Source organism: Clinocottus analis, unplaced genomic scaffold, assembly GCF_023055335.1.
Source record: "Clinocottus analis isolate CAN_PGR_092001 unplaced genomic scaffold, fCliAna1.0.p SCAF_77, whole genome shotgun sequence".
NCBI classification, from domain to species: domain Eukaryota; kingdom Metazoa; phylum Chordata; class Actinopteri; order Perciformes; family Cottidae; genus Clinocottus; species Clinocottus analis.
The window spans coordinates 50583-62444 of record NW_027176237.1 but is presented as its reverse complement, the minus strand read 5'-3'; the positions used below and the strand labels follow the sequence as shown (position 1 = coordinate 62444).

The window sequence follows — 11862 nt, the reverse complement described above, 5'->3', positions numbered from 1 at the left end:
GCCCCCTGCTGGACGAGATGATAACAACTTCTTTTTCTTCTTCTTCTTCTTCTTCTTCTTCTTCTTCTTCTTCTTCTTCTTCTTCTTCTTCTTCTTCTTCTTCTTCTTCTTCTGGTCCAATAATAGCAAGAATATAGTTATCTGTGAAGCGTTTATGAACTCATAAATAAATGAAGTATCATCAAACAGTACTCATAGCACTGTGAGCGCTATGAGTACTATAAATACTAAGAGTAATACAAGTACTTTGAATACTACGAGTACTTTGGTCACCTGTTCATCGGAGGAGATCAGTGTGATGTCATCGTCTGGTCATGTGACATGAGACCAGACTAAGAGGATTATTATTCTTTTAGTCTCCACTTGGTTCTGTTTATTCTAATAGAAGAAGAAGAAGAAGAAGAAGAAGAAGAAGAAGAAGAAGAAGAAGAAGAAGATTGCTTAATTGACAGATGGAGCTGAAGGCGTGTGCCGCGCTGCTGCTGCTGATTGGCTGCTTCTGTCTGCAGAGAGCAGACTGCAGTCTGCCCGACTACACACCCACCTCACCTCAGCTGCAGGTAAGACAGGTGCATGCTGGGAAGGACTGTAACCCATGTGTGTACACACACAAATTCGTGGGGACACAATGGGGACAGTTAAAGAGAAAGTGTGTGTTTTGTGTGTTTTGTTTGTCAGGTGGAGGTTTCTGAGTCGAACGTCGTCATTTCTCTAAAGAAGAAGAAGAACGGAATCAGTCGACTTCCTGGACTCTGTCGGCGGCTGAAGAGACGCAGAGTCACCGTGCTGGTAACCAGGACTGTTATTACAGACATTATACAGGTGTATGTGTACACACACACAGACACACACACACACACACACACACACACACACACACACATATATATATATATATATATATATATATATATATATATATATATATATATATATATATATATATATATATATATTACATTTGTTAAAGATAGAAATATGTAATTAGAGTTACACCATGTGTAATAACATCATAAAGATGTCTCTCTGTCTCTCAGTGTAACCATGAGAAGTTCTGCTGGCGGGGGCGGAGTCAGAAGAACCGGTCCGTCCAGGTGTGTCTCTGTCCACGAGGGTCCAGGTGTTCACATGTTTTTATTCACAGTCTCTGAAACGATCGCTTCCCTTTAAAATCATCACAATGTTATTATGTGATAAACATGAAGTTATTGTATAATAAATATGAAGTCATTATGTAATAAACGTGAAGTCATTATGTAATGAACATAAAGTTATTATGTCCATGCATCCATCCATTTTCAGCTGCTTATCCGGGGGTCAGGTCACGGTTATTATATAATACACATAAAGTTACTATGTAATAAACTTAACGTTATTATGTAATAAACATAAAGTTATTATGTAAAACTCAAAGTTACTATGTAATAACCATAAAGTTCCTATGTAAAAAAAATAAAGTCACTATGTAATAAACATGACGTTATTATGTAATAAACATACAGTTATTATGTAATAAACATAAAGTCACTATGTAATAATCATAAAGTCTCTTTTCATTTGTATTTTTTATATAAATGAGAACACTGATTCCGTATGTATATTTGTGGCAGGTCGTTGTGGCTGCTTTACGGTCGTTGTGACTGCTTTACGGTCGTTGTGACTGCTTTACGGTCGTTGTGACTGCTTTACTGTCGTTGTGACTGTTTTACGGTCGTTGTGACTGCTTTACGGTCGTTGTGACTGTTTTACGGTCGTTGTGACTGCTTTACGGTCGTTGTGACTGCTTTACTGTCGTTGTGACTGCTTTACGGTCGTTGTGACTGCTTTACGGTCGTTGTGGCTGCTGTCGTCATGAAGGATGGCGTTCCTCTCCCGGACAGCAGCGGCAGCATAAACCTTCGCAGTCCGCTCATAAACTCAAGAAGAAGAACCGGAAGCAGCCGCAGAGCAACACGCAGAAGAAGAAGCAGCAGCTGGCGGTGAGCGGCGCGAGCGTCTCTTTAACGAGCTGTTTGTTGTTGGGTTCCGTCCCGCGTAGTTAGTAATGGCGGCTGTTCCAGAGGACCACGGGCTCAGACTGGAGCTAAGCTAGCCAGCAGTTAACGTTGTGTATCTGTCGGTGAATAGGCCGGTTAGCAGCTAACTGTTAGCATGAGCTCATCAACACAACGTTGTAGATAATCAAGGGAAGGTGAATAGTTAAAGACGTCACACTTCGTGTGTGTCGTCATTCAGTTGATCTCATGATTAGGGTTGGCTTGTTAGCTTCCCTGCTAACGGACGACATACAGATTATTTTGGATTATTAGTTATATTGGATGACTAGAGACTAGCTCAGTGACTAGACTAAAGACTAGTTTATAGACTAGAGACTAGACTAGCTCATAGACCACAGACTAGACTAGAGACTAGCTCATAGACTAGAGACTAGCTCATAGACTAGACTAGAGACTAGCTCATAGACTAGAGACTAGACTTGGTCTCGAGCTCAATGTTGTTATTGATTCTGTGTAAACATCAGATTCTCTTCAATCTTTCAGGTTTCAGAGGCCTGGAGATCAAAAACACTTCTAGTCATATCAGCATGTAGACGGGCCAACGCAACCGACGGAGCAACGCAACCGACTCAACGCAACGGAACCAACAGAAAAGTTGGTCGTTAACCGGTCGTTAACCGGTCGTTAACCAGCAGCAGCGTGGCTGCGGCGGCGTCCTGGTGGAGGAGCAGGCTGATGGAGAGCGACTGTCGGATCCCCGTGGCGTGTTGTCGGCCTCGAGTCCTCGTCTTCCACGCTCTGTTCTGGGGCCTCGTCTCTCTCAGGTCAGTTAACTGAGCTCAGAGGTCGGTCTGGAGGTCAGAGGTCGGTCTGGAGGTCAGAGGTCCTCCGTGCCACTAACATGTGGTTGTGTTTCAGGGTGTTTGGAGCGGCTCTGCTGAGTGAAGAGAGAACTCCAGGTACGGGCCAATCAGAAGCCGTCCTCTAGCAGCAGGAAGAGCGCTGACCTCTGACCTCTGTCCTTGTTCCCTGCAGCAGTGAAACAGGTGGTCGCCCCCTGCTGGCTGCTGGAGGACTTTGTGGTGACGACGGAGTGTTCGCAGTGTAACGCCTTCCAGACCGTAAGTGTCCCTGAACGCCTCACAGCTGCTGCTGTTGGTGGTAAGAGGCTGACGACGTTGTTGTTGTTGTTGTTGTTGTTCTTCAGACGTCGTGGTCGTCCTGTGGACTGACCGGATACGTGGAGAGAGTCAACTGCACCCGAAGCAACCGGGACGAGTACAAGAGGTGTGTTTACTGAACTCTACTGTCTCTTTTCTGGACTCTACTTTATCTGAGAATTCATAATAATACAAACATCAGTATAAAAAGCAGAACTTTGACATTTCCCCTTCCCTCACATGCCCCGCCCCTTTCCTCACATGCCCCGCCCCCAGCTGTCGCTCTGCCGTGATGGAGGAACATCTCTTCTGGAAGTTCGAGGCGGCCATGTTGGCCCTGACGGCGGTCTTCGCCGTCCTGGTGGTCGTCCGGCAGCGCTGGCTCGACCGCCTCGCTTCCGAGAAGGTCCGCCGCCAGATCGAGTCCATCTAGGACCCGGAGCTCTGCCAGGGGACCCGGACCCGGACCAAAACCTGCACGGACCGCTTGTTGTCTCCATAGAGATGACGGCCAGCAGCTGATTCAAACGTGGAAGGTTCTCTAAGTTCTCCGGACGAGCAGAACCGGGTCTCTCTGGACTCGTTGGTTCTGGTTCAACTAAACTCTGCCACATTTTTACATTTGAGTTCTCAATATTTAGTTCAGTCCGACTCTCTGTTCATTAAGAAATAAATATTGATTATAGATTCCTGAGCTCGTCCAGCAGCTGAGGCTCAAACGTCGGAGTGTCTTTAAACGCACCGCCAGCGTTTGTTTTCTGACTAAATAAACAAAGAATGTCATCAGCAGCTTGAACTTTATTGTTCATTTAATTAAAAAACACGTTTCCAGCATGTGTTGTTTTCTTTGTTGGTAAACAAACATTCATAAATAAAGCTTTAACAGAACAAATTAAAATAACCGGATTCTTCTTCTTACATTTATTAATTATCACAAATGTGTCCATCGTATTCCGATGAAGCGTCCTGCGTCGCGATTGGTCGGCCAGCCCGTGATGTCATCTGTCCGTCGGCTCAGTTGATTGGCTCGTACGAGGCCGCCGCCCTCTTCCGGAGGCAGACGCAGGCTCCGCCCAGCAGCAGGAGGATCATGGGAGTTCCCAGACCGACGGCCATCAGGGCGAGAACCAGCGGGGAGAAGACATCGACGGGAGGAGAACCCACGCCCAGCAGAACCGTCCTGAGGGAGAACCATCAGAACCAGTGAGACCAAACCAGTGACCCGTCAGAACCAGTGAGAGAAACCTGTGAAGCATCAACGGACCAGCTGAGGAACTTGGTGCTGTTGTAGAACGGTTCCCCCGGCAGGCCGAAGCTCACGTTGAGTCCCGTCGCCTGCGGTTCTGCGTAGAACCCTCGGATCAGGGCGGACGCCGCAGCCGGCCCGGCGCCGCTCTGAGGCCGCGGGACTGAGTGCCGGATCGGCACGGCGAACTCCAGAGCCGGCTCGGCCCGCCGGTACGCCACCGGCTTCCACTGAAGGAACCCAAGGACTCCTGAGCTGCCGTTCAGGGAGGACACCCACTGAGACACCTAGAGGTCAGAAGGTAGGGGTCAGAGGTCAGAAGGTAGAGGTCACTGTGCAGAGGTCATGTATTATGTCCAACTCATTGATATCTCTCCCCTCATACGGGTCCATGTCGTTCTTTACTTCTTAAAGAGACTTGATGCGCTAGCTCATGGTTCAGCAACTTCCTGTCGATGAAACTATTGATCACCTTGAATATTGAGGGCGTGAACTCGTCGTCGATCGATCGATGGACCTCCACTCTGCTCAGAGGATAAGCCCCGCCCACCGCCTGCAGCTCCAATAGGAAGCGTGAATGAATCGCCCGTGGCGGCACGCCATCAAGCCACACCCTCAACTGGGAGGAGTTAGCTGTATGGAGGAGGCGGGGCCAGGACTGGTCCCGCCCCTCTGACTCAAACACAGAGAGCTGCAAAAATAAAAACACAGAATTTAAGTTTTAATAGTTAAACTCAGACTACCACGAGGTCTTCAGGTTCTCTGACCTGCAGGCAAAGGGTTCCGTTAGAGAACCCGGCGACGGCGCCGCACAGCAGCGCGCTCGGACCCGACAGGTTGAGGCGAGACCAGCTGAAGTTCTGCAGCTCGTACGGGGGGAAGAGGTCAGAGGTCGGCTCGGCCGTGTCGTTCACGTCATCGTACTCCAGCAGCTGCAAGACACGCAGAACAAGCTGAGGTTCTGCTCCGTCAGGGAGCCACACGCAGAACACTGCGGAGCGTGGTGGTAGATTTAAGGTGGACTGACGGGAGGAGGCAGAGTTAAGGTGGACTGACCCTGCTGAAGACGATGGCGGAGCTGTACAGGATGCTGCTCTCTGGCTCCACCTTCAGGCTGCCGCTGACGTTACGAGAATCAAACTGAGTCCAGTTCACCTGAGAGATAAAACACCACAGGTGTGAGGAGGAGGAGGAGGAGAAGAAAGAAGAGGAGGAGGAAGAGGAGAAGAAGAGAAGCACAGACCGTGACCGCAGAAGAGGAAGAGTTGGTGTGGACCAGCAGCAGCGTTGGCGCCCCCTGGCTGCAGAACAGGAAGTGCAGCGTGTCTCCGTCTCCCACGGCTCGCACATGAAGCAGGTCGCCACCGGGAGGCGGCGACGGGGAGCCGGGGTTCAGCTCTACCGACAACTGGAGGAGGAGAAGAAGAAGAGACTCATTAGACTCGTTCAGATGAGCCAGTTCTTCGCAGAATTGATCGCCGGCGATCGCAGCACAATGCATGCTGGTGAGATTTGTGTCTGATTTCAGAGGCAGACGCTGCAGCAGCTCTCCACAGGCTGACTGGCCTAGTGCATGATGGGAAACGCCTGCTGTCGCCACATCAGAGAGCTGATTGGCTCTTAGATCTGACAGCAAACACCACGTGTTGAAGAAAATCCTTATTTTACGTGTAGTTTAATACTTAACTCTCAATTGTTGACTATTAGTCTCAGGTTTGATCTAAAAACATTTATTGTGGTTTATAATCCAAAATTGCATTTGTATAACACATCAAAACCAGTAATAATGTATTTTATAGGCAGACATAAAAACAACAAAGGATATATATCTATATCTAGTCACATATGAATGAAAGCAATCGTGAACTACAACTAGACTACAAATCGGAACTAACAGGAAGTATTTTATTCTGGAACTAAGGTTGATGGTTCCCCCCCTCACACACACACACACACACACACACACACACACACACACACACACACACACACACACACACACACACACACACACACACACACACACACACACACACACACACACAACAATGGAGTATTTTAAAGAGTAGTACTTTAAGTTTAATTCATTATCTCAAGTCTGTCAAACGAAGTAAAAGTATCATAAAATGGAAATGTAGGTAAAGTACAAGTACCTCAAATGTACTTTGATTTGTATTGAGTAAATAAAACTCACTTTTAACAATGAATACATTTAAGAGAAAAAATGATCGACACAAAGTGCGATTAGTTATTTTAGTTTAGTTCAAATAAAAACTGAATAAATGTTCAAAACAGAAAAAAAACAACAGTTTCACTTCCGGTTTCTTGAACGAGTTTAAACATTAACGGTTTATAATATTTACTTACGTTTCTTCGAGAAGTTTCTCCGCTGAATGAACTTTGACACAAACTGAAAACAGAGAAGAGAAGAACGAGAGAAAAAGAAAGAGAAGAAAGTCCGCAGCTGCGGGTCTTCGCTGCCGCCATCTTTGTTGTGGCTGAGCGGAGGCCGATCACATGACCAAATCCCATATGACCCGCCCACTCGGACTCTGACTGGCTTACTATACTCCCCCTTCAACCAATACCATCGGAGGATGCGAGTACCAGCCAATCAGAGGCGGGGAAGGGCGGGGCGCTCCTTGAGCGGTCAGCTGACCTGTAACCAACTTTATTTGCACATTGATTAGTTTACAATCAGCGTGACGTCATGACAACGCTGAAGACAAAAGAACAGTGGAACATTATAATTAAATCAATACAATAATAAAACTAATCAGTGCTGAGGAGCTTCACAGAGAAGTGCTTTCAGAAACATGGAAGTTCTACAGATTCATAACTTTACATTAAAGCTGAACACATTCATGATTCATGAGTCAGAAATAAAAACACCAGGAACAAGTTTCTAACTGAGTTTTATTGAGTCATCTGGTCTACACACACACACACACCGAGACACAACAGAGACACACACAGCGGTGGCTCCGGTGTGATCTACTCGGCTCCTTGTCCTCCCGTCTGACCGTCTTTGTCTTTCTTCTTGTGACCAGAGACGATGTCATCGATGCGCAGCAACAAGATGGCCGTCTGTACAGAACAAGACAGACGGGTCAGTACTGCCACCAGATTCACCACATTGCCACCTTCCTCCTCCTCTTCCTCACCTCCACAGCAGTCTTGTAGGTCTGAGCCTTGACAGCCAGCGGCTCCCAGATCCCCAGAGCCATCATGTCACTCAGACAGCCGGTCTCTCCGTCCACGCCCCAGTTCACACTGTCCTCCTGGGTGTGTTTAGCCTGAGACCACAACACACACATTAATACACACAATACACAGTTCACACTGTCCTCCTGGGTGTGTTTAGCCTGAGACCACAACACACACATTAATACACACAATACACAGTTCACACTGTCCTCCTGGGTGTGTTTAGCCTGAGACCACAACACACACATTAATACACACAATACACAGTTCACACTGTCCTCCTGGGTGTGTTTAGCCTGAGAGAGGACTGACGTCATAAACCACGTTACCATGGTAAACAGCTTGTCGCCGTGGTAAACAGCTGACACACGTACCCTCAGCGAGGTCAGCACCCGGATGGTGGACGCCCCACAGTTCTGGATCAGCGTGCGGGGCAGCACCTCCAGGGCCTGGGCCACCGCGCGGTACGGCCACTGCTCGATGCCCGTCAGCGAACGGGAGCGCTCCATCAGCCGCTTGGACACGCCCATCTCTATGGCCCCGCCCCCCGGCAGCAGGCTGGGCTCCAGCAGCACGTTACGACACACCTGCATGGCGTCCTGCAGGTTACGCTCCACTTCCTGTCACACGAAGAGAGCGTAAGCGTCACGTGTAGCACGATGAAGGGAATGCAAGCGAACTGATGAAAGCAGTGGAGGTGACCGCAACATGAAAGCAGTGGAGGTGACCGCAACATGAAAGCAGTGGAGGTGACCGCAACATGAAAGCAGTGGAGGTGACTCACGGCCAGGATCTCCTTGCTGGCTCCTCTCAGCAGGATGGTGCAGGCTTTGGGGTCTTTGCACTCAGTGACGAAGGTGAAATACTCATCGCCAATCTTCTTCACTTCAAACAGACCGGCCCCGGTACCGACGTCTTCCTCACGCAGCTCGTCGGTCCGGCTGGCGATACGAGCCCCGCACGCCCTGAGAGAGAGATGCACTGGTCATGTCACTGCCGACAGCCGATTGGCTGCTGCCTGCCAACAGCTGATTGGCTGCAGGTGAGCGTTACCTGGCGATGCGGTTGTTGTCGGTCTTCCTCACCCGGCGGATGGCGGTGATGTTGGCCTTCATCAGGTAATGCTGAGCCAGATCTGAGAACAGAAGAGGACCCTCAAGAACCTGAAGAGAGTGTGTGTGTGTGTGTGTGTGTGTGTGTGTGTACCTGAGACTCCCTTCTCAGTGAACACTAGGTCTGGTTTCAGGCGGATGACGTCCTCACAGATGTGCTGGATGTACTCTTCCTCCATCTGCAGGATTCTGGCAAAGTCCTCCTCCTTACTGATCTCAATGTCCGTCTGTAGAAATAACAACGTGTCAAGAACAACACACACACACACACACACACACACACACACACACACACACACACACACACACACACACACACACACACACACACACACACACACACACACACACACACACACACACACACACACACACACCTGGCTCTCGCCCTTCTTGTACTCTAGGGAGCAGTCCAGCAGGATGATGCGCGGCTCTTTGATGGAGCGTCTCATTCTGGGATGAGTCACATCTTTGTTCACCATGACGCCCTTCAGCACGCACGAGTCCTCGATGATGCCGCCCGGCACCTGAACACAACAGTGGTTACAAGAGGTTCCTGAACACAACAGTGGTTACAACAGGAAGTGTGGAGAGTGCTGGACAGGAAGTCCCACCTTCTCCACTTTGGCGTACTGCTTGATGTCGATCTCCTTGCGGCCGTTGTCCTCGCGCTCCACGGTGCGCACGGCGTCCAGCGCGATGCTGCAGGCCAGCTGGGACCAGCGGCTCAGCGCCTTGGTGTTGATGGCCGAGTGCAGAATCTTTAGCATCATGGAGCGGTCTGCTGTGTCCACCGGAGTGCTGAGGGGGAGGGGCAGAGGTCAAGCAGGGGGCCTGGAACCCATTAGTGAAGGACCTGGAACCCATTAGTGAAGGGCCTGGAACCCACTAGTGGAGGGCCTGGAACCCACTAGTGGAGGGCCTGGAACCCACTAGTGGAGGGCCTGGAACCCACTAGTGGAGGACCTGGAACCCACTAGTGGAGGGCCTGGAACCCACTAGTGGAGGGCCTGGAACCCACTAGTGGAGGGCCTGGAACCCACTAGTGGAGGACCTGGAGCTTCTTTGTACCTGAGCTCCTTCAGCGTGTCCAGCATGTCCTCCAGAGCCTGTCTGTAGGCGCTGATCACCACCGTGGGGTGCATCTGCTGCTCCAGGAACTGCTCTGCTACAGACAGCATCTCCCCAGCTACACACACACACACACACACACAGTTAGACTCATGGACTTCTACCAGTAGTACAATCACTAGTACCAGTAACCCACCCAGGATGATGACAGACGTGGTCCCGTCTCCCACCTCTTCGTCTTGTGTGCGGCTGATCTCAATCATGGATTTGGCCGCAGGATGCTGAACCTGAATCTGTTGCCATGGAGACAGGTTTAAATCACTGGCAATAACACAACAGCAACCATAACACAACAGTATCAGTAGTAACAGCTCACCTCTCTCAGGATGGCGTTTCCATCATTGGTCATCACGATGCCCCCCATGGGGTCCAGCAACATCTACACACACAATCAGTAGAGAAGTATTAAAGACTGGAACACAACTTATTGATTACTGATCAATGACACGTGAGAGGTCTTACCTTCATCATGGCCCGAGGGCCGAGGCAGGTTCTGATCACATCGGCGATGGTCTGGAACACACACACACACACAGTTATTATATGTTACCACACCTTACAAGAGAGATGCCCGGAGGCCCCGCCCCCAGAGGCCCCGCCCCCTGGGTGACTTTAGGACTGACCTTGGCAGCATTGATGTTCCCGGTCTGGACTTTACGTCCTGATTCTCTCTTGATGTTCTGATCTACAGAGGAACAGGAAGTAGAACATTACACCTCCGCGACTAAGAGAGAACCACGGAGCTCTTCTCATCAATTTATCACGTGATGATCCCCAATAACTGATCAATAGGTCACGTGATGAGCCCTCAGAAGCAGCTGCATGAGGGCGTGTTCCGCTCAATACACCAGGCGACGGTCTCAGACAGCATGCTAACGTTAGCTTAGCGGAATCAGAGCTAGGCAGCACCACGATGGAGTTAACGGGGTTACCCTGGAAAGTAATAACGGGCTCACCGTGGAGTCAGTTATTACCCTCCGGGATAACCCCGTTACCTCCATCATGGTGCCCTCGCTGAGACATGAAGAAGATATGAAGACATGACGGAGACATGGAGAACACATGAAGACATCCGGCCTCGTGGAAACCCACGTTACCGTTAAACATCAGCCGTAAAGCCTCCTTTATGGGCCGCACGATGCCGTAAAGCAGACTTAACGTAATTAGTCATATTTATCTGATAAATACAGCAGAATATCAACAGAGTCACTGGGCTAACAGATATAACGAGTTAGCTTAGCATAGCTTCTCACCACACCGGGTGTTGCCGCTAGCTTAACATAGCACAGCACCACGCCTGGTATAGCCGTTAGCTTAGCACGGCACCACGCTGGGTGTAGCCGCTAGCATAGCACCTCATCACGCTGGGTGTAGCCGTTAGCTCGGTGATGCTAGCCGGCCCCGCCTTTGTGTCGCAGCCGCTCGGCTCTGCCGGTTACCGACCACTGCCCGCCGCGTGCCGGCGCCTCGGCGGCCGCGCGCTGTTAGCGGCTCGCGTGTGACGGACAACTCGGTACTCACTCAGCACGAGGACCTGCTGGCCCATCATCTTCACGGAGAGCAGCGGAGTGTCGGCCTGGAAGGTTCTGGAGGCTCGAGAGCAGGAACGTCTCAGGAGCCAAGGGCGGGAACACCACCACGATCCCAACCAACCAGCGGAGAGGATCGAGATGACTGACAGACGTGTCCACCAATTGAGTCAATGAGCTGGAAGCGTTCAAACTAAGCTCCGCTCTTTTATAGTGAAGACCAATAAGACTCCAGAATCAGCTTTAATTGTCCAATGTTAAAAAGCTCCATTGTTCCTGATGTGTATGCATTGTGTATGTAGTATGACAGTATATTGTATATTACAGTATATCTATGAGATATAAAAATACATTTCTACATAATGTATCTGGAATACTGTCATCATATTAAAGTGACGTGTCTCAGGGTTAACTGACTTTTCATTGATACGATTGTTTGGGATCTCAATGAATTCATCATCATCATCATCACCACATGAG

General features: G+C 49.5%; 4 protein-coding genes across 5 annotated transcripts; 2 read left to right on the top strand and 2 right to left on the bottom strand.

The window, feature by feature from the left end:
- Positions 1 to 290: 290 nt before the first annotated feature.
- On the top strand, positions 291 to 1434 carry si:ch211-191i18.4 (uncharacterized protein LOC799350 homolog). The gene is made up of 3 exons (XM_068567119.1): positions 291 to 560; positions 679 to 789; positions 1038 to 1434. The coding sequence occupies exons 1-3, from the start codon at positions 453 to 455 to the stop codon at positions 1149 to 1151; spliced, it is 333 nt and encodes a 110-aa protein (XP_068423220.1). The 5' UTR covers positions 291 to 452; the 3' UTR covers positions 1152 to 1434.
- A 387-nt stretch (positions 1435 to 1821) lies between these two features.
- jtb (jumping translocation breakpoint) lies at positions 1822 to 3991 on the top strand. 2 transcript variants are annotated; one of them, XM_068567117.1, is made up of 6 exons: positions 1822 to 1979; positions 2541 to 2821; positions 2916 to 2956; positions 3033 to 3118; positions 3205 to 3284; positions 3434 to 3991. In XM_068567117.1, exons 2-6 carry the CDS (start codon positions 2733 to 2735, stop codon positions 3588 to 3590), a joined length of 453 nt encoding a protein of 150 aa, XP_068423218.1. In that variant the 5' UTR covers positions 1822 to 1979; positions 2541 to 2732; the 3' UTR covers positions 3591 to 3991. The 2 variants fall into 2 exon arrangements, with proteins under 2 accessions (XP_068423218.1, XP_068423219.1); XM_068567118.1 differs by lacking the exon at positions 1822 to 1979 and adding an exon at positions 2029 to 2191.
- Positions 3992 to 4063: 72 nt separating this feature from the next.
- glmp (glycosylated lysosomal membrane protein) lies at positions 4064 to 6938 on the bottom strand. Its single transcript, XM_068567114.1, has 7 exons — positions 6771 to 6938; positions 5647 to 5811; positions 5460 to 5558; positions 5171 to 5335; positions 4876 to 5094; positions 4422 to 4690; positions 4064 to 4337 (listed from the first exon to the last, which is right to left on the bottom strand). Exons 1-7 carry the CDS (start codon positions 6933 to 6935, stop codon positions 4172 to 4174), a joined length of 1248 nt encoding a protein of 415 aa, XP_068423215.1. The 5' UTR covers positions 6936 to 6938; the 3' UTR covers positions 4064 to 4171.
- A 363-nt stretch (positions 6939 to 7301) lies between these two features.
- Positions 7302 to 11490, bottom strand: cct3 (chaperonin containing TCP1, subunit 3 (gamma)). Its single transcript, XM_068567110.1, has 14 exons — positions 11375 to 11490; positions 10477 to 10538; positions 10316 to 10366; positions 10170 to 10232; positions 9990 to 10086; positions 9794 to 9911; positions 9337 to 9523; positions 9100 to 9249; positions 8817 to 8949; positions 8664 to 8745; positions 8395 to 8575; positions 7985 to 8230; positions 7568 to 7699; positions 7302 to 7490 (listed from the first exon to the last, which is right to left on the bottom strand). The coding sequence occupies exons 1-14, from the start codon at positions 11400 to 11402 to the stop codon at positions 7398 to 7400; spliced, it is 1623 nt and encodes a 540-aa protein (XP_068423211.1). The 5' UTR covers positions 11403 to 11490; the 3' UTR covers positions 7302 to 7397.
- Positions 11491 to 11862: the final 372 nt, after the last annotated feature.

What these genes read in the sequence shown, in the direction of transcription:
- cct3 (XM_068567110.1), bottom strand. Translation starts at nt 11,402, where the DNA reads ATGATGGGCCAGCAGGTCCTCGTGCTGA. An exon ending in CACTGAGAAGGGAGTCTCAG is followed by an intron (nt 8,746 to 8,816) that starts GTACACACACAC and finishes TTCTGTTCTCAG; the next exon opens with ATCTGGCTCAGCATTACCTG. An exon ending in CCTACAAGACTGCTGTGGAG is followed by an intron (nt 7,491 to 7,567) that starts GTGAGGAAGAGG and finishes TGTTCTGTACAG; the next exon opens with ACGGCCATCTTGTTGCTGCG.
- jtb (XM_068567117.1), top strand. Translation starts at nt 2,733, where the DNA reads ATGGAGAGCGACTGTCGGATCCCCGTGGCGTGTTGTCGGCCTCGAGTC. An exon ending in TGGGGCCTCGTCTCTCTCAG is followed by an intron (nt 2,822 to 2,915) that starts GTCAGTTAACTG and finishes GTTGTGTTTCAG; the next exon opens with GGTGTTTGGAGCGGCTCTGC. An exon ending in AACCGGGACGAGTACAAGAG is followed by an intron (nt 3,285 to 3,433) that starts GTGTGTTTACTG and finishes CCCCGCCCCCAG; the next exon opens with CTGTCGCTCTGCCGTGATGG.
- glmp (XM_068567114.1), bottom strand. Translation starts at nt 6,935, where the DNA reads ATGGGATTTGGTCATGTGATCGGCCTCCGCTCAGCCACAACAAAGATG. An exon ending in GAGAAACTTCTCGAAGAAAC is followed by an intron (nt 5,812 to 6,770) that starts GTAAGTAAATAT and finishes CTCCTCCTCCAG; the next exon opens with TTGTCGGTAGAGCTGAACCC. An exon ending in ACGGAACCCTTTGCCTGCAG is followed by an intron (nt 5,095 to 5,170) that starts GTCAGAGAACCT and finishes TTATTTTTGCAG; the next exon opens with CTCTCTGTGTTTGAGTCAGA.
- si:ch211-191i18.4 (XM_068567119.1), top strand. Translation starts at nt 453, where the DNA reads ATGGAGCTGAAGGCGTGTGCCGCGCTGCTGCTGCTGATTGGCTGCTTC. An exon ending in CCACCTCACCTCAGCTGCAG is followed by an intron (nt 561 to 678) that starts GTAAGACAGGTG and finishes TTTGTTTGTCAG; the next exon opens with GTGGAGGTTTCTGAGTCGAA. An exon ending in GACGCAGAGTCACCGTGCTG is followed by an intron (nt 790 to 1,037) that starts GTAACCAGGACT and finishes TCTGTCTCTCAG; the next exon opens with TGTAACCATGAGAAGTTCTG.